Source organism: Mustela putorius, unplaced genomic scaffold (assembly GCF_011764305.1).
Source record: "Mustela putorius furo isolate JIRA1106 unplaced genomic scaffold, ASM1176430v1.1 tig00000460_pilon_pilon_pilon, whole genome shotgun sequence".
Classification (NCBI taxonomy): domain Eukaryota; kingdom Metazoa; phylum Chordata; class Mammalia; order Carnivora; family Mustelidae; genus Mustela; species Mustela putorius.
The window spans coordinates 17,163,219-17,182,218 of record NW_025421389.1 but is presented as its reverse complement, the minus strand read 5'-3'; the positions used below and the strand labels follow the sequence as shown (position 1 = coordinate 17,182,218).

Below are 19,000 nucleotides of genomic sequence, written 5' to 3'. Positions count from 1 at the left end.
TTGCCGCATTTAATTCATTGTCACTGTTACATAGTAAACTAGAGGACGGAAGAACACATTTTAATTAACCGTTCTACGGTTGAAGGACAGTCGTTTTCAGTTTGGGTGCACAGAAGTTTGAGAGGTAGGTACCTATAAGTGAAATTGGTTTATCACAGGATACGTACATCCCAGCTAACCTCCAACTATTTTCCAAAGGAGCCGCGCCACTTCACACTCCCATCTGTAGCGCACGAGGGTTCCTTGCTCCGCATCCTCCCCTGCCCTGGGGGATCTATCTCATTTTGACTTACGCTCATCTGAGAAGTATGGAGTGATAGATATCCCGGATGGTTTTAAGTAGGCCTCTTCTGATTATTAATGAATTAAGCACCTTTTCAATCAAAAAACAAATATTTATCTGCCATTTGGATTTCTGCCCAAGTCATTTACCCATTCTTTCACCGGATTTTCCTTCTTAATTTGTAGGAGTCCTTTGCCTGTTCCAGCAGTATTTGTCAGAAATATCTCCTCCCACTCCGTGGCCTGCCTTTCCTTGCTTTCCAGCCATAGGAAGTCAGGACGGCCCTATACCAGCCAGGCCCAGAGTTCCTTGTCCTACAACAATGTCTTCACAACCGGTCCCACCCGCTCTTCGGGGGGCGGAGAACGCCACCGCACTGGCCCCGCCCCCTGAGCAGAGCCCCGCCCCCTGAGCCGGGCTGGCTGCTCGCTCTGTTGGCCGCGGGTCTCCACGGCAGCACCTGCCACGCGGGTGGGGCGGGGCTGTAGCGGCTCAGCAGGATGCGGTCTGCAGGGGTCGCGGTCGCCGAGGAGCCCTGGGCAGGTGACAGGCCGTTGCCTCCTGAACGAGGGTGCGCGCGCCGGGGAAGGGAAATGGGAAGGACTGGGATTGGGGGTGGTGGGGGGCGGGGGACAGCAGGAAATCTCCAGAGGAAACTGGATCAGGACCAGGAGAACCACAACTTTGGGGCCCAGGCGGGAAGGCGGGACCGTGGCAAGGCAGGCACAAGGACCCAGAGGCCGGCACCCGGAGAGACTTTGGTGCCCAGACTCCCAGAGCAGCCCTGTCTTCTGTTGATAAAGACCAGTCCGGGGCACCAGACCACCCCTCCCCCGTCCCCACCTGTCACCTCCTTATCTTAAAACGCCTTTGCTGCTAGGTTTTGTCCATCAGAAAAAAGACAGAGAGAAAACAAACCGATCATCCCTTATGGGTAGCTTCTGGGCTGTTCCACAATAGGACAACTATTTCTCTACCTTTCATCTTGGCCAGAGTGAGCAGGGTTCCTTTTCACCTACAGAAGGAAATTTGTTCCTCTCGCTACTAGAGGAAGAGACCCAAGGCCTTGAAGGGAACCCGAGGGAACTGGCTGCATCTTAGTGCCTGGATACCACTGGTGACACCCCAGTCCGCCTTGTTTACTTTTGTAACGAGACTGTTAGCCTCTCTCTCGATCAGAAATTTCAGTGAAAAACAATTGTGCCACTAGGGAGCCACATTCATTGCATTTAAAATGCCTACTTGCTAATGTACTGGAGATACCAGCTTTTCCTTCTTTAACCTCATGCCTGTATAAAATCAGGCCTCTCCCAAAGTCCCAGCTTTGCTAGGGTTCGGCTTTGTATTCTCTGCACTATTCCAGATTTCACTAATTACAACAAAATTATCTTCTATGGACTTTTTAAAAATTTGGTACCACTTAAGAAATCTTAGTCTGTCTCATTTAAGGAGAACAGTTGAGAGGACTGACTGATTTCATGAGCAATACCAAATTTAAATAGAATAATTATTTTAAGTTTTTTTTTTAAGATTTTTTAAATTTATTTATCAGAGAGAGAGAGAGAGAGAGAGAGAGCGCAGGCAGACAGAATGGCAGGCAGAGGCAGAGGGAGAAGCAGGCTCCCTGCTGAGCAAGGAGCCGGATGTGGGACTCCATCCCAGGACACTGGGATCATGACCTGAGCCGAAGGCAGCTGCTTAACCAACTGAGCCACCCAGGCGTCCCTATTTTAAGTTTTTTCTTTAATAATCCCAAGTACAGTGACTTAAACTCATCCAGTAAAACTCTTACAGATGTTTATACAAACTGTTTCTGTTAAATGCTAGTTAGTACTTGGTGGATTTGCTGCTTTCTAAAGACTCCCTAAAAAGCAAGAGTTCATCTACTTGTCAATATTAAAATAATAAGACAGGGCACACTGTGTATTTTTAAAATAAGATGATACAGCAAAGCAGTGTGTATGGTTAAACGATAATATATTATTTATATGTATAATGCCAACTTGGGGAACTTCAAATTCATAAGAAAACTACTTTGTATGCATTTAAATCTGAATGCTACCTTTTGTCTGGCTTGTTTGTTAAGGCACTTTCCTCTAAGGTGTTTGATGGTGTTAGCAATGAGGTCAACATTACTAACAGTGCAAGGAATAGGAATAAGTTCATGTTATCTAATTAAAGCCAGCATTTGCCAAAAGAACAGGAGCAAGCCCTTAAAAAATGTTATAGGAATCTTGGACAGTAAAAAGTTTCAGTTGTCTGGCCTATGAGGGAAAAAAAAAATGGCACAAAGGCAGTGAGATAGAAGACTGAGCAAAATAGAAATGCCGGGGAGAGATGAAAGGAAGCACAATCCAAAATCATCATCTCCTTTCAATCTGATACGAACTTAGAGCACCCTTTCCATAAACCATCTCATGGGTCTTCATGACAGCCCTCTGAAACAAGGAAGGCGCACTTAGAATCACACACTTAAAGAGAGTTAGAAGGGACCCTAGCTGTTACTCTGGCCAATCTTCCACCCACCCAATATTCTCAAGGACAATATCCTTTTCAGGTAGGCAGACATTCAGCCTCTGCTACGAATCACTTAGTGGCATTCACAATTCACAAAGCCTCCAAATTTTGCATTAGACAGTTGTAATCATTGAGCGTGTACTCACACACACACACACAGAGATTAAGCTGATATTAATCTCCACGTAATGTCCACCTAAATTACTCATTCCTATCTGGTGGCAACCAGGGATCCAAAATGTCTTCTAAATGATGAAACCAGCCAATATAGATCTAGGCATAAAACAGCTTCCCTCTTTACAGCTCCAACTATGGAAACCACTCTCTTCCCCACTCTCTCCTTTGCTTTTCAAAGCTAGAACTGAAATCTGTTTTACTCTATTCATGAATACTCAATGATGTGGCATATTTATGTTGGTGCCCTGGGTATTTGAAATAAAGCCATCGAAGTACCCTCCGTAATTAACCATTTAGCTTTATCTAGGCTTGTGTGTAATAGGACCTTGGAAGGTAGAAAAAGGAATCCAACCATTTGATTTCCTCAATAAAGCTGTATTTGATTACTCAGGTTGTTTATGAACTCCACATCAGATGTGTTTCTGTAGAGAAAAAAACACAATAGGTTTTCCAATAGACCTTCCTCATACAAAAGCGTACATACAAAAGGCTGCAGATAATGTAACAGGGTTCTGCTCACTTAAATGTTTGATTAACATTGAAATTAAAGAGAATTCAGTAGTCACAAAGTGACATAAATACAATTTTTTTTTTTTTTAGGTAATGCCTTTGTAAACCACAACTTTAAATATTCAAGCCAACTGCTCCTATCATCAAGAATATCTGTGTTCACATTCACATTGGTATGTTTCCAAGATGAGTCATAGTAAATTAATTCCCAAGCTCTCAATTCAATCTCCTGTTCATCATACCAACTTAAAGATCCGGTCCACAGAGCCACCTTTTCAGAAGGACTTACATCTGATTTCAAAAGACTCCTTGGAATCTGATTCGGGAAGCTTCACTCGAGAGAGTAAGTCCCAGCTTGAAGACCAAATCCGGGACAACAATATGGAACCGGACAGCTTAGAGGAGGAAAGTCTGAGTGAGACGGAAGAGGAGGCAAGCAGAAAAGTAGCGCGGAAGAATGGTGGAGAAAACCTCCACCCCCGGAGCAATGGCATGGACAACAGGTAAGGAACTGGCTTGTGTACGAGAACAGTGGGTCCTGAAGTGTATTGTCAGGTCATCACTGGTAGATCACAAGCGACAGTGAGGACAAGCTATGGTAATGAACTCCTTGTAATGTATGTGGGACAGGTCCCAATCAACTAAGGACAGCTTGAAGCCAGGATTTTTGCCACGTCCTTTTTTAAATAAAAAATATGCAAAAGGGGCGTCTGGGTGGCTCAGTGGGTTAAGCCTCTGCCTTCAGCTCAGGTCATGATCCTGGGGTCCTGGGATCCAGCTGCATCGGGCTCTCTGCTCAGCGGGGAGCCTGCTCTCCCCCCCCACCCCCGCCCCTTCTCTCTCTGCCTGCCTCTCTGCCTACTGGTGATCTGTCAAATAAATAAATAAAATCCTTTAAAAAATGCAAAAGATGAGGCATGAATAAGGGTGTATGCACTCCTTCCACTCTTTGCTCCTGTCCATATTCTAGGGGTCTCCACTGCTATGACCTGACCTTGGAGAAATTCCAGAAAGCCTGCTACAGAAAAATGCCATAACTTGGAATCAGGTGGTGTCGATTGGGTCCAGACATTGCTGTTCGGTGTATAATTTGGAATAGGTCACTTAACTCTTTTGTGGCTCACTTTTCTCACCTGTCATTGATCTGGCCTGTCCATCTCCCAGGACTGCTATCTGTGTCAGTGAGTACATTTTGGGAGTGCAGTCCTACCCGAGTTTATGAAGGTCTACCTCCCGGGGCTTACATATCGTGTAAGGATTTCATTTCTAATAATCGGTATTTATAGGGTGTTAACATAATGCTATGAGTGAGCAAATAATATAAGAGAATATAAAGTAGTGGATTACTCAGTTTTAATGAAAAAACTATACGACACAGCAAGGAAGAAGTTAAAGCTATTGTTAGAAAGAGGTTTTCCTGGGGCGACAAAGTATGTATTCTGAAGCAGACGATCTGGGTTCAAGTTCTGCCACGTACTAGCTGTGTAAGTTGGCCAAGTCCAGTTAATCTCTCTGTGCCTCAGTTCCCTCATCACTCAAATGGGATGACACTAGTTACTTCACAGAGTTTTGAGGCTAAAATAAATGAATATATATGCAATGTAGAACAGTGACTAGCACTTTATACGTTATAGATGTATTAGTTTGTTTTTAAAATAAGTGTTGGAAGTTTTTATTAATATTTTTATTTATTTATTTGGCAGACAAAGATCACAAGTAGGCAGAGAGGCAGGCAGAGAGAGAGAGAGAGGAAGAAGCAGGTTCCCTGCTGAGCAGAGAGCCCTATGCGGGACTCGTCCCCAGGACCCTAAGACTATGACCTGAGCTGAAGGCAGAGGCTTAACCCACTGAGCCACTCAGGCGCCCAGTTTTATTTTTTAAATGGGTAAAATATATTGAGGAAAGTTTCTTAGAAGGCCTAGAACTTGGGCAGGCAGGTTTTTGGAGAGAAGATAAAATTTGGAAACAAGAATCAAATTAGAGTGAACATGTGACACATTCAAGCCCCACTTGATGGCAGAGGATTTGTTCTGAGCGTAGGGAAAGAGGACTACGTAAGGGGCCTGATATAGGGGCCTCGTGTGTGCAACCAGCCCACACCCCAGACAGGGCATTTAACACAGAACCTACAACCTGTCTCAGCAAGACAGTCCCAGCAAGGGCACCTGCGGGAACCAGAATTGGAGCCCAACCCTGAGTCTTTTTCTTCCTTTCTGCTTTCCCTCCTTATTTCTTCCACTGCAACATTATCGGGTAGAATCAAGCTCACTTGCTTCTTAAGGATCTCGAAGTACAGTGCAAATGGTAGGCGGCCTGAACAAGGAACCACCCCAGCGCTGGGGGAGGAAGAGGGGCTCAGGGAAGCATCAGTCAGATGGCCTCCCCTGCTACAGCAGGGAGAGAGAATACAGGCTCTTGGGGGAGACCTGAGAGAGTTAGCTGTGTCTGAGGAAGATTATCCTGCAAGCCAGGGCATTCTGAATCAGAGAGTAAACTGACGACAGACTAAGAAACTACCAGATGGTAATCACAATTACAACCAAGACAACAGTATCTCTTTTTAAAGGCCCACCCGTAATTTCATTTAATTCTTCCTTGTCATCCTGCTAGAAAAACGCTGGTCTTCCCATTTTACAGATAAGGACAATGAGGCAAACAGAGATCAGGTAACTTGTTGAACAGTGACTACAGTGCTGGGGGAGGACGTTTGTGATTTTGTTGTTGATGTTGGTTAAATGGTGACAACATTCTAACCTAAAGAAAAGTACAACCATTTTGCACCAAAAAAAAAAAAAAAAAGAAAGAAAGAAAAGAAAAGAAACACCAGAAAAATACCATATAACCCTAACTGCCATATTTGTTTCAGATGTGTATTTTTTAATTAATTTATTTTAGAGAGAATGCACACATGAGTGAGGGGTCAGAGGGAGAGGGAAAGAAACTCAAGCAGATTCTGCACCGATTGCAGAGCCCAACGTGGGGCTCAATCCCAGGACCCTGAGATCATGACCTGAGCCGAAACCAAGGGTTGGACACTTAACTGACTGCATCACCCAGGCGCCCTTCAGATATATTTTTTATAGACATAAAACATCAACGATAAAACTTCCTTGTTCCCCTTCTCAAACTGCCCCCCCATCTACCTCCTTAGAGATAACCAATATGTTCTCCTGCGTGGGTGTGTATTCTTCTTAGCAATCTTTTATTCATTGGCTGCATAGACAATATATGGGGGCAGGGGAGGGAGAATGAGTATATGAACTGACAGGCTTATTGACAGATCAGATATGGTGGCTGAAGGAAGAAGAGAAGCCAAAGGTCACTTTAAGGTGCTCATAACGATAGCTGGCATCGATAAACTGATTAGCATGAGCCCATCCCTATGCTAAACAGTCTTTGTGTATTATCTCATTAATTCATATGGCAACCCTGTTGGGAGACACTGTAGTGATCCCCATGTTAAAGGCTATACATGAGGCTTAAAGGGGTTCTATTTATACCCATTTATTACGTGGATGGAGGGGTGGAATGGGGAACTCATGCAGTCTGACTCGATGCCCTAAGCCGTGTTTTTATCATAGCTCTGATATAAGAGAGTCAGAACCTCCTAGGCAATAAATGGTAGTAGTTTCGCTGCTGGGTTGTTTTTGTTTTTTTTCCTTTTTCCAGAAACGAGGGGAGAGGAAGGAGGTTTTGCAGTAGTTAGGCATTCTGGAGAAACCAAGGCAAGGACCCATGGAGGGACCTCATTTCCTGACAGTTGAGTTTTTCCTCTTTGAGTCCAGTGCTCAGGTAGCAGCCTTTACCCCTGGCTTTTTACCCAAGGACCATGTAAATACCACTCAGTATATTTCAAAATAAAGGAAAATACTTATAGAAATCAAAATTATGGTTCAGGTCTTCGTCTTCTGATTCAGAGATCTGTAAATATTGCTGTTTTCCCTAGACTAATTTGCTTTAGAAATCTTCAACAACAGACGATCATCCTCAGGGTTAGACTGGCTTTTAGCCGTAGTAATTATTGGGCAGCAGAATAGTGCTTGAGACATCGAACATTAGGAGGAGCAGTTCCCCACTACAAAGGAAAACACAACTGAAGCATTAAGCCAAATACTGCCTCAAAAATATTATTCGGGCTAGTTTAGTTATTGGCTTCTTTCACTTAAGCCCTGGAAACATTTTCTACATACACTGTTGCTTGGCTCTGAGTAGTGCACTAGCCGTGAAACAGACAAATCGATCTCAGACTCTCAATGTGAAATTCAAGTAAGCTTTCATTTTTATAAGGTAGATGGCATTCTGGGAATTGTAGTTCTAAAAAAAAAAAAATTAGTCAAAGCCTTGCCTTAAAACCATGAAAAATCTCTTTCTTCTTGCTGTTATAAACAACAATTTTAAAAGCTGCCTGACAAATCACTTGAGCCCTTCTCTTCTGTTTTGATGTTACTAGAACCTCCTCAAAGCAATTACTCTCTTGTAGCTCACCAAAGTCAAGCCCCAGTTCAATGTATATGGATTAGAGAAAACCTTTTACTTAATGGAAATTGGAGCGGCATTGACTACAGTGAATGAATCAAGAGTGGAGAGAGGATCTCCACGTGATAATCCTTAAACCCCACTCCACAGCTAGCCTTAGGACACTCGGCGCTGGCAAAGAAAGAGATCAATGTAATTCCTCGAGCACTGGAAATAACTTCTTCAGTCCTGGGGCCTCTGAAACCTTATATGATTAAAAAAAATTAGAGGGCAGCAGTACAGTACCTAGTATACGTGTTTAATAACAATATTTATATATAATTAGCTACCATTTATAGATCTAGTTGCATTATATACACTACTGTATTTATCCTCGCAAGAGCCTCTTATGCATTATTACCCCCATTTTGCAGATAAGGAACCAAGTCTCTGACAGCTGTGTAGGTGTATGTAGTTACCAAGGGGCAGAGCCAGGAATTGAACTGAAGAAGTGCTCCCCTAACCAAAGCCTGAGCCTCTGATTATAAGTTATCTAGATAGGTGATCAGGGCTGATCTGATAAAGGATTCAGTTTTATGATCTAGCAGAAATTAAAGCTGTAACAACTTCGATATGGACTCAACTGAGCCCAGAGTAAATATACATGGAAAATCACACATTTTAGTAAAGTAATAAAAGTTTTTCAAAGATACTGTGCCTTTGGAATAAACCAACATTAATTGTATTTTGCTTTGGGCAGCCGGGTCATAGTCTCTGGTATTCCTCGGGACCTCTCCTGGGGAAGAGAGATGTTTTCATTCATTAAGGTCTGTAGAGGTCTTTCACATCATTTGAGAATGATAGTCTTCACCAAAGATCCCATATTCTAACGAACCACCTTGTGAGAGAAATTACTGGGCAGGAGAGAAGGCAAAATGAGCAGTTCTTAACTTTTTATGCCCAGAATTGTCTAAAAATAAGAAAGGGACTCCGTAATAATAATCTACATTTTTTTTAAAGATTTTATTTATTTATTTGTCAGAGAGAGAGGGAGAGAGAGCGAGCACAGGCAGACAGAATGGCAGGCAGAGGCAGAGGGAGAAGCAGGCTCCCTGCCGAGCAAGTAGCCGGATGTGGGACTCCATCCCAGGACGCTGGGATCATGACCTGAGCCGAAGGCAGTTGCTTAACCAACTGAGCCACCCAGGTGTCCCAATAATCTACATTTTTATTGTGTTGTGGTGGTCTAGGATCTTTCTCCCAAATGCTTTTATATATATTATTTCTGATTAATAAATACAAGAATCAGGGAAAGGGTTCAAACAGCAATACTGGGGAACCGAAACAGCGAGTGAGTAAAGAGAGACTGAGTAAAGACCAAAACTCAGCCTTTTCATTTCCCCACATGTTTTCCAGACTGTTCCGTAGAACACGCGGAGACTGGGAAACTGACTGCAGACTTTTCCCGCACACGTGCTGTAGAGTGTGTTTGTTTTCTTGTTGTTGTTTGTGCTGGTTAGGAGAGTAAAGAGGATACCCGAGGGCATGTTTAACATTCTAGGATGGCTAAGAACACTGTGGGAGTTCCCGGGAGCCCACATGCATCCCTGTCCGTGTCTAGAAACATTCATCCATGTTGATGTTTATGGACTTTCCAAGATAGATTTTCAATTTAAGGCCCTGAAGTGCAGACCTGCACTTCATGTACATTACACTACATCCTTCACACAATATTTTAGGGATGGCTACAGCATTTGAGTTATTTCTGATCACTTGGGAATGGTTATACGGGAGAAGTGACTTTCCGTCGCAGGCATGCGTCATTTCTGTTGTCTTTGCAACCATCCGCTCGCAAACGCTACCGTCCTTAAGCCCCGGTGCTGTCCCAGGGCAGGCATGGTGCCATCACAACAGATGAGCGGGCAGGGACGAAGTCAAGTATGTGCGTGGGCATAGCTTGTGTCTGTTAAAGGCAGAGGCCCCGCCAGAAATGCTAACACTGCAGTGGCTTGGGGTGTAATGCCCTCAGAGACAACCACGAGTTCCTTTCTAGCTTATTTCAAAATCGGGAGGCTTTCGGTGCTAAATTAGTAAATAATCGGTGAGTTTGAAAACCGCCAAAGTATTAAGTCACCTCGCCTACAATCCTGTGAGGTTATCAAGATGATTAAGAGGCTTGTAAGCAAGTTAGTAAAGGACTAGTTTAATTCCTGACCTTAACTGTATTATTTCTACTCCCCGGCAATTGTGAAAATATAGAGAGCTTTAATTATTCTACATGTTTAATCTACCGAATGTAAAATGAGTGCTTTTTCCAATGCTTATATACCATCGCTGAATTTTGCATGATGGTTGCAATCCAGTGAATAACACTACGGGTCCTCAGAGCTGCCGGGCTCATAAAGCACAGCCTCTTCTCCTTACTGTCAGCAGGAGGAACTCATTGCCTAGGGTGGGGAAGAGATTCACTCAAGTACCCACAGCCGGGCAGTGCCAAATCTGGACTGGGACCCACGTTTCAAGGCCGGTCCTTCCATTGCCTTTTTCATGACACACGGCTTCCTTGCAATTACAATGCTGTCAATATCAGACACTTAGAAGACAGGAAATTCGATGGGGTGCCTAGGTGGCTCAGTGGGTTAAGCATCCAAGTCTTGATTTCTGCTCGGGTCACGCCCTCAGGGTCCTGAGATTGAGCCCTGCAGAGAGTCCATGCTCAGCGGGGAGCCGGCTTGAGATATTTTTTTTTTTCCACTTCCCCTCTCCCCCTCCCCACCCACCCTGGCTCTTTCGTCCTCGCTCTCTGGATAAACAAATAAATCTTTGACAAATAATACAACAAAACAAATAAAAGACAGGAAATTCTATCTACAGAGAGCGTAAACACCTACAAATTTCATAAATCCAAGGCTTCTTAGCCGCTATTTCTGGAGAATGAAAAGGACATCCAAGAGGGCCATGGAAAATTCTTGGCGTGAGCACTGTAAACTCTCCCTGAATGCGAGGAATTGTGTTTCTAAATACTGGGTCATACATCATTTCCCCTGTGAAGACTCAGGCTTTGTTTCACATAAGAGAAGTGAGGTACGAGAATTTTACATCCCAATTATGACCTCGTGTTCTTTAGATCATTTGTTTTCATTCACCTCCCAGACTGTCCTTGAATCAAGGCTGGTACTTATAAGAACGCAGGGCAAATATCTGGTTATTTTGCAGCCATAAATCTGTTGTCAGAGACAAAGAAGGGACTCTGGTTGGAATTATCCAAATTATATAACTGCTGTAAATTATGTTCACTAGGTAACAATCGGCACTTCTGCTTTTGAGTGTGCTTCTGTAGACAGTCTGGCCTTTGGTTCATTAAAGCAACTTTTTTCCAATTAAAATGCTTAATTTTTCGTAAGCAGGATGCCTACATTAAATGAAATTTCTTGCATGGTAAACAACCTACTTGAAGTGCATCAGCGTGTTTATGGGACCATTTTCTTTTGTGCTTGCAAAAGTTGTTTTTTTTAATCCTTTGGATTTATTTCATTTGATTTACTTAAAAGCCATTGATAAAAAGATTAAGAGGAGCCTAGGATTCAGAAATCCTTGGAAATAACTGTCAGTTTATAGTTCCTTAAAGAAGCTTTAAAAACTTTACACTTAGGCAAAAATTGAATTTGCAGTTCATATGCATAAAAGATTTAATGGCATATAAATTGGGAATAATTGTTCTGTTTAAAAGGATTAAATTAAACCTAAATCAATAATAACATGTGCAGTTTCCATTTAACTGCCTACTTAAAATAAAGTGGCAAATAAATAACAGCTAAATGATTAATAGCAGGGCTTTTATTCACCTCCTCAACAGGCAAAATGGCCAGTTATTGAATATTTTATTATGAGTGCAAAGTATGTTAATTGTACTAGAAACATGCTCTAATTTTAGTAATTTTTTGATTGAATGCTACACTAAATATGAGGCTCTTCATTAAATGGAGATTTGATTTTATTTTGCTTGAACTTGAGTACAGTGAGTACTCAGATATGGTCCATTAAAGCCTGCAAATATCATGGCGTATGCGTGCGAGACCACCTCCCCTTCCTCTCTGCATCCAGGTCTCACCTAGGCATCTGAAGAGGGGACCCGGCATCTGTTGTCTGAACAGCAACAAAAGAGTTGTGCATGCATTGTCTGTGTAACCTTTCTATCAAATGGGGAGGAAGAGAAGTGTGTGTTTTGTGTGCAGATGATTACTGATGAAGGAGCACTTCATACTCATTTTGTTCCACTGTGTTGACCTGGACCACGAAACCTAATTGAGCTTCTTAGCACACAAGCTCAGCACAATGGGGTTCTTCAGTATCAATGTTCTATTTCAAACATTAGATTTGTTTCTGTGAAGTATTACAGCCTCCCGTGCTCATGATTTTGCAAAACATTTGTTTCGACATAGAGTTTCCATCTAGAAAGGGGACGGAGGGAATACTTGGAGACTGTCATTGCAGTGTAAATGGGGCAGTGTAATTAAAGCTCTTAGAAAAGCCACATTTTCAGATTCAGATTTCTTCTGGACACATTATTAGAGTTTCTCTTCCCACGTTTGGTTCAGAAACATTCTTCTCAATCAAAGCAATTCATCTTTTTTTTTTTTTTCTGATATGTTCCCAAAGCCTTTGTATTGCTTGGGTTCCACTTAAGACACCAGTGCTTCTGCAATGTGTAGTATACCTCTAGGGGCATTTAAGAATGGCAATATGTTGAGACCAGAAATTACGTTTCTTTTTTTTTTCTTTTTAATTTTATTTATTTATTTGACAGACAGAGATCACAAGTAGGCAGAGAGGCAGGCAGAGAGAGAGAAAGGAGAGAGGAGAAGCAGGCTCCCTGTCGAGCAGAGAGCCCAATGCGTGACTCCATCCCAGGACCCTGAGACCATGACCTGAGCTGAAGGCAGAGGCTTAACCCACCGAGCCACCCAGGTGCCCCAGAAATTACAGTTCTTTCTGAAGATCTAAAGTCATTTAATTCTCCCATCAGCACTCAGCAGGTTCTTAAAATATTTCATCGTGTGGCTGAAATTTCTTAGTCGCATTTCCTAAACTATAGTTCAAACAGGTCATCTACAAGTGCCTAAGGCATGGTAAAGAAAATCGGATTTTTGAAGATAGTTAGTTCCTTCAAGCCACAAAGGTGCCTCTGAGTGCATCACAACACAGCTCCGTGCCCTGGAAATAACTTGAGCCCCAGGGAGAGAACAATCCCTTGAGATCCACCCACAGGAAGCACAATGCACAACACAACATGCGTCGTGTCATGGTGACTGAATGTAACACAGGGCAAGGACTGGCCATGGAGCTCGTGGGCAGAGGTGGTCCTAGCTAGCCAACCCTCACGGAGTACTTACTCTGTGTCATGGATATGTAAGCATTCGTATGTATTCATTCACGTAATCCTCTCAATGGCACCCTGAGATAGGTACTGTTATCCCATTTCACTGACGCGCAAGCTAAGGCACAGAGAAGTTAATGAATTGCACCTTTTCACACGGTAACTCAATCCCAGGACCCTGGGATTATGACCTGAGCTGAAGGTCAGGCAGCTGAGCCACCCAAACGCCCCTGGATACTCACTTTCAAAGAGTACCAACCCCTGCTTTAAGAGTGCAAAGAAGGCTAGCTATCCTAAAACTTCACAAAAAACAAGCAAACAAAAATGCCTCTGTAGATAATCCCTTCCAAAAACTCATCACCTGGGCTCTCCAGAAGTATTTAGATCTTACTAACATCTTTGCTCTCTAATTATTTTTGCTCAGAGCCAGACTCTCAAGTTAATATAGGTAAGCCAAATTCCTTCACAGAGTTTACAGAGTCCTTCAGGATCTTACCTCTGCTTCTCCCTAAGCTCTCCTCAACCCTCCTTTTATCCATTCAGAATCTGTTCTTTAAAAGCATCACATTTAAAAGTGCCTGGGTGGCTCAGTGGGTTAAGCCTCTTGCCTTCGGCTCAGGTCATGATCTCAGGGTCCTGGGATGGAGACCCCGCATCACATCGGACTCTCTGCTCAGCGGGGAGCCTGCTTCCCCATTTCTCTCTGCCTGCCTCTCTGCCTACTTGTGATCTCTGTCAAATAAATAAATCTTTAAAAAAAAAATTCATATCTTTACTTACTCCAAGATGGAATCAAGGTACCCCTTAATCTGTTCTTTCCCACCTAAACAATCACGCTTATGTTTAAATCATCACATGATAGGCCCAAAAATCATTCACTAATTTGCAAGAAGCTTTTCTGCATGTGTATATTCTAATTGACTACTATTGGTTTTTAAAAATTGATATCTGATACTACATTTGTGTTGACTCAAGTAATTTTAGAGGCTCAGTTATTTGAGAAATACTCATTCACTCCTCTGTCCAGAGCACAGGCTTGAGTACTTCAGGTAGAGATTAGGGAAGGAGGAAGACTCAGACCCTGCTGCCCAGAACTGTAACTAGGTGAAGAGCCAAAGTTAGCATAGTGAAAGGCAAAATAAGCACAAATACAGAACATTAAGATACATTGTCTCATTCTGATGTTTATGCAATCCTGAGAAGTAACCAGAATATAATTGCTACTTACAGACAAGAAAAACTGGCTCAGAGATGGCATAATTTCATGCACAGATAATGACAGACCCAGAACTTGAGCCCAGGTCTGTCTAGTCCCAAGTCCAGACTGTGCCCTGTTGGACCTCTCCATGTCCCCACTCTATGCCCAATGAGACCTAGAGAGCAAAGGCTCTCCAGACAAGGCTAAAAAACAGTGTGAGTTCATAAGACATCACACAGGAGACACCTCCTCCTCAAAAAACCCAGAGGCAGGTAACCCATGATGCTTAGGACATGGGGTGAGTTGCATAATTTGATATTCAACTTCCCAACAAATGTGCACCATCTCCATTCAGGCATTTTGATGGAAGAGAATATCATTTTTCTTCCCTTGGTAGAGAAAGCAGAGCAGCCTACTCCAAGAAGTCCTCCATCTTTTCTTTCTTTCTTTCCTTTTTTTTTTTTTTTTAGATTTTACTTATTTATTTGTCAGAGAGAGAAAGCATACACAAGCATGGGGATCGGCAGAGGGAGAGGGAGAAGCAGGCTCCCCACTGAGCAAGGAGCCCCACATAGGACTCCATCCAAGGACTCTGGGATCATGACCTGAGCCAAAAACAGACACTTAACTGACCAAGCCACCCAGGTGTCCCAAGAAGTTCTCCATCTTAATTCAAAATGACAGTTTAGCAAGACATAGGAGTTTTGTCTTCCCACTCTAATTTTTGCTTTACCTCAAATCAAAAGACATCCAGGGCCACATTAAGAGAAGTAAATCAGTAGCCGGGGCACCATTCGCTTGTTTACCCAGAATAAAATTATGTCCTCTGTAAACGGGAATATCAAGTAGCATAAAAAGCCTAGGTGATTTACATTTTCTTTTTGATTAGAGGATTGCATCTACTATACTCAGGGAAGGAAAATCTCTCCCATTTAGCTTCTGAAGATGAAAGGGGCCATTAAACATGCCATATTACCAGCATTTTTTTTTCTTTTTTTGGTTAAGACCAGGTGGTGCTTTACAAATTGAGACCGTCATGAGGAAAAGGGAAGACTTTACTTGGGATCATATGCCCTGATTAGGGACTAGCCCGCATCCCTATGGTGAGACCATATGTTTAACCTTTTGCTGAAGTAGGGCCGTCCTACAGCCGACCTGTGTTCTGTTTTGTGTGCATCCATGTGACAAACCCACAGAATACAAACTAAGAACTTTTCTGTGAGCCACCGTCTGATTCTAAACATTGGGGTTCGTTCTTCAGCATATGCATGGAAATCTACAAAGACAAGATGAGAAGCAAAATCCTTTAAAGGAAGAACCTAGGTAGGAATTCAGTTAAGATCAATCTTGCTTCCCCTCACAGGAGGGGCAGATGGAGGAAACATTCATCCAGGCAATAACGGCATTTTCTTCCCAGATAAGCACCCAAATGGATGTGTCACTGGCCAAAATGAGAAATCAGGTTTATCTTCGCTAGTTGAAGTGTTCAAGGTGTGCATAAGTCATAGCTCCACTTGAACCACAGCGATTCACTGGCATATGATTTTCAGTGGTTTTCAGGCATTCATAAAGACATATCCCCCATTTTTATTCCCTAATTTAATGAACGAATAATTAAAACCTTTTTGCCCTTATGTGTACTCCATAAACCCAAATTGAGCCTCAGTTAGGTCTTCAATACGTAGGTAGTAAAAGGAAAATTATAGGAGAAAGATTCAACTAAGATAATTAAACATAACATGCAAATTTGTTTTAATTAAGGACTTGACATTTCCTTTCTGCTTTGGGCAGCCAACAACCAGTAGAAGACAAATATTCAGACCTCCGATATGACCCAAACTGGAAGAGCAAGAAAGAGGAGAGGAAGTTGTTGACTATGGACACATTGCCAGAGTCTGTAGACAGCTCTTCCGAAAATCTGATTCCGGATCCCCTGTACCCTTCCAAGGAGACGTCGATGGAACTCTCCGGGGAGAAAGGTGAACCCAAGAGTAGCCCCCAGAGTGTTGCCTCCTTACTCGGCAGTGAATTTTTAAGCCCAAACTATGATCGGGGCGCCCACCGCAGCCAGCCATTTTCAGAGCTGAGCGACAGTGACCTGGCGGAAAAATCCAGCAACCTCTCTCGTTACTTGAAGAGTTCAAGTTCACATCATGAGGTTTTCCTGCCAGGATCACGTGGCCGTCGGCGAAGGAAGTCCAAACAATATTTCGTGGAGAAAAACAAGCTGACTTTGGGATTACCTACTCCTAAAACAGATTCTTATCTTCAACTTCACAATAAAAAAAGGGGGGACAATCTCCCGGAACAGGTATGTAAGTGCTACTGATTAATCTCCTCCCAGCACTACTGGCCTGGAATGTGCCTTTGTTTGCAATGGCTGGAGATCCTTTCCTTTGAGACGATGACGTCATTCTAACCATGCGGCTGAGTAAAACAAATGCCCTATCCCTTGCTCCTCTTTGAAGAATCAGGGGAATTATTCCACAGTTTTGTTTTTTTCAAGATTTAATTTATTTGACAGAGAGAGAGAGCAAGAGTGCAAGTAGGCAGAGTTGTAGGCAGAAGGAGAGGGAGAAGCAGGGTTCCCACTGGGCTGGTGGATCCCAGGGCCCTGGGATCATGACCTGAGCGGAAGGCAGATGCTTAACAGGCGGAGCCACCCAGACGCCCCTCATTCCACTAATCCTTAAGAGCAAAAATCAAAGCCATCAATGGCTTACGGTGCTGTAATTCAATTAATATATCCAAAACATTTCCACTCAGGGAACCATGGATTTTTTTTTTTTTAATTGCATACTCCATTAGATAAAATCAGGACTGAAGGTTTGACTCGCTGTGTTGGTTGCCTTTCTTTCTACTACAACCACTGGCTTTCAACTCTATTAAATGTCCCAACACGTTGGAGGTGACATGACACACTCATGTTAATAAAGGCAACACGCACACAAGTGATTCTCAACTTCGATTTTTATATACATTTTGGGCGGTGATAGGATGGCCACAGGCTATAGCATGTGGTGGTTTGGTTTGGGGGCTTTTAAGATTTATTTATTTGAGAGAACTCATGCAAGAGAGAGAGACATAAAGCACGAGAGCACGCACGCAGGAGTCAGGGGTAGGGCACAAGGAGAGGGAGAAGCAGACTCCCCACAAAGCAGTGAGCCCAATGTGGGGCTTGATCCCAGGACCCCAAGATCATGATCTGAGCCAAAGGCAGATGCTTAACCAACTGAGCCACCCAGGCGCCCCTTGGTTTTTCTTTTTAATTATCCAGATGATTCTACTATCTTTCCAACCACAACTGATAATCACTACACCATCCTTTATTCTATGCGAAAGATAGAATGAAACTTTAGTCTCTCCATCTATAAAACCAGAACAGGAAGTGCCCTCCCTTTCTCATCTTACCATTTCAAGAGTGAATTCTATCCTGGATGATGGATTCAAATCTATTGCAGTCAGTAGCCTTAACTCTATATGCTGGGCACTCAGATCCTATCAGACCAACTCCTAGTGGACATCTCCATGGACATAAGAAAAGAATGGCTAGGGGCGCCTGGGTGGCTCAGTGGGTTAAAGGCTCTGCCTTCAGCTCAGGTCATGATCCCAGGGTCCTAGGATCGAGCCCCACATCGGGCTCGCAGCTCAGCGAGGGGTCTGCTTCCCCCACCCCTCTCTCTCTGCCTGCCTCTCTGCCTACTTGTGATTTGTCTGTCAAATTAAAAAAAAAAAAAAAAGAAAAGAAAGAAAGAAAAGAATGGCTAGATCAGTATATCCACCATCCTTCTTGGGAAGATCAGCTTGAAATTCATTACCTACTGTGAGGTCATTTTCAAATAGGAAGGAAAGGTTATTACATTACATGGGGATGCCCTTAGACCTATTCCAAATTCAAACTGGTATTATTTAAAATGCTCTAACCTATTCTAACCTATAAGTATTTTTTGATAGAACATGAAAAGGAGGTATATGAACATTTGTGGTTTTCTCTTAATTCAGAAACTCCCTTTATAGTCTTAAAGGATTATGGTAACATCCTTGCCTTTATAACTGATAATAAAACAGAGGAATGGATATAGTATATTCAGCTGAATTCTCAAAAGAGTTGGCTGAATGCAAAAGAATTATCAACAATCTGTCCCAATTTTAGATGTTAATGTACCTTTCATAAAATATATGAAAATTTGAATTTTGCTTGGTTGCTCCTTTAAAAATATAAATTCCACAGTCCATTATCTGTGAGAAGTATTTATAACCAGTAATTTCTCTCAGACTAGAACAATATTTTTCATTTATTTTTAAATGTGTTCTCAAAAGAAGCCAGTCTAGAAGGAGAGACAAATAGGCCAAAAGAAAGTTATAATAGAAGTGAAAATAGCTTTATTATAAACTCTTTAATTGCTGATTTCTTAATTGCTAATTTTTCTTAGTAGTTATAACTTCATTTACAAACAATATTGGGGTGAGCTGACTTACAGTG

The 19,000-nt window shown here is 42.6% G+C and overlaps 1 protein-coding gene across 4 annotated transcripts in view; it reads left to right on the top strand.

Moving 5' to 3' along the window:
- The first annotated feature begins 695 nt into the window (after positions 1-695).
- Positions 696-19,000, top strand: part of JHY (junctional cadherin complex regulator) — a 55,886-nt gene continuing 37,581 nt past the window's right edge. For 3 of the 4 annotated variants that reach the window (XM_004750094.3, XM_004750090.3, XM_013054977.2), the window contains exons 1-3: positions 696-854; positions 3,578-3,990; positions 16,309-16,828. In XM_004750094.3, coding sequence (XP_004750151.1) covers positions 3,674-3,990; positions 16,309-16,828 — 837 coding nt within the window. In that variant the 5' untranslated portion in view covers positions 696-854; positions 3,578-3,673. The remainder of the gene's footprint in view (positions 855-3,577; positions 3,991-16,308; positions 16,829-19,000) is intronic. The other variant, XM_004750092.3, reaches the window with a different exon arrangement.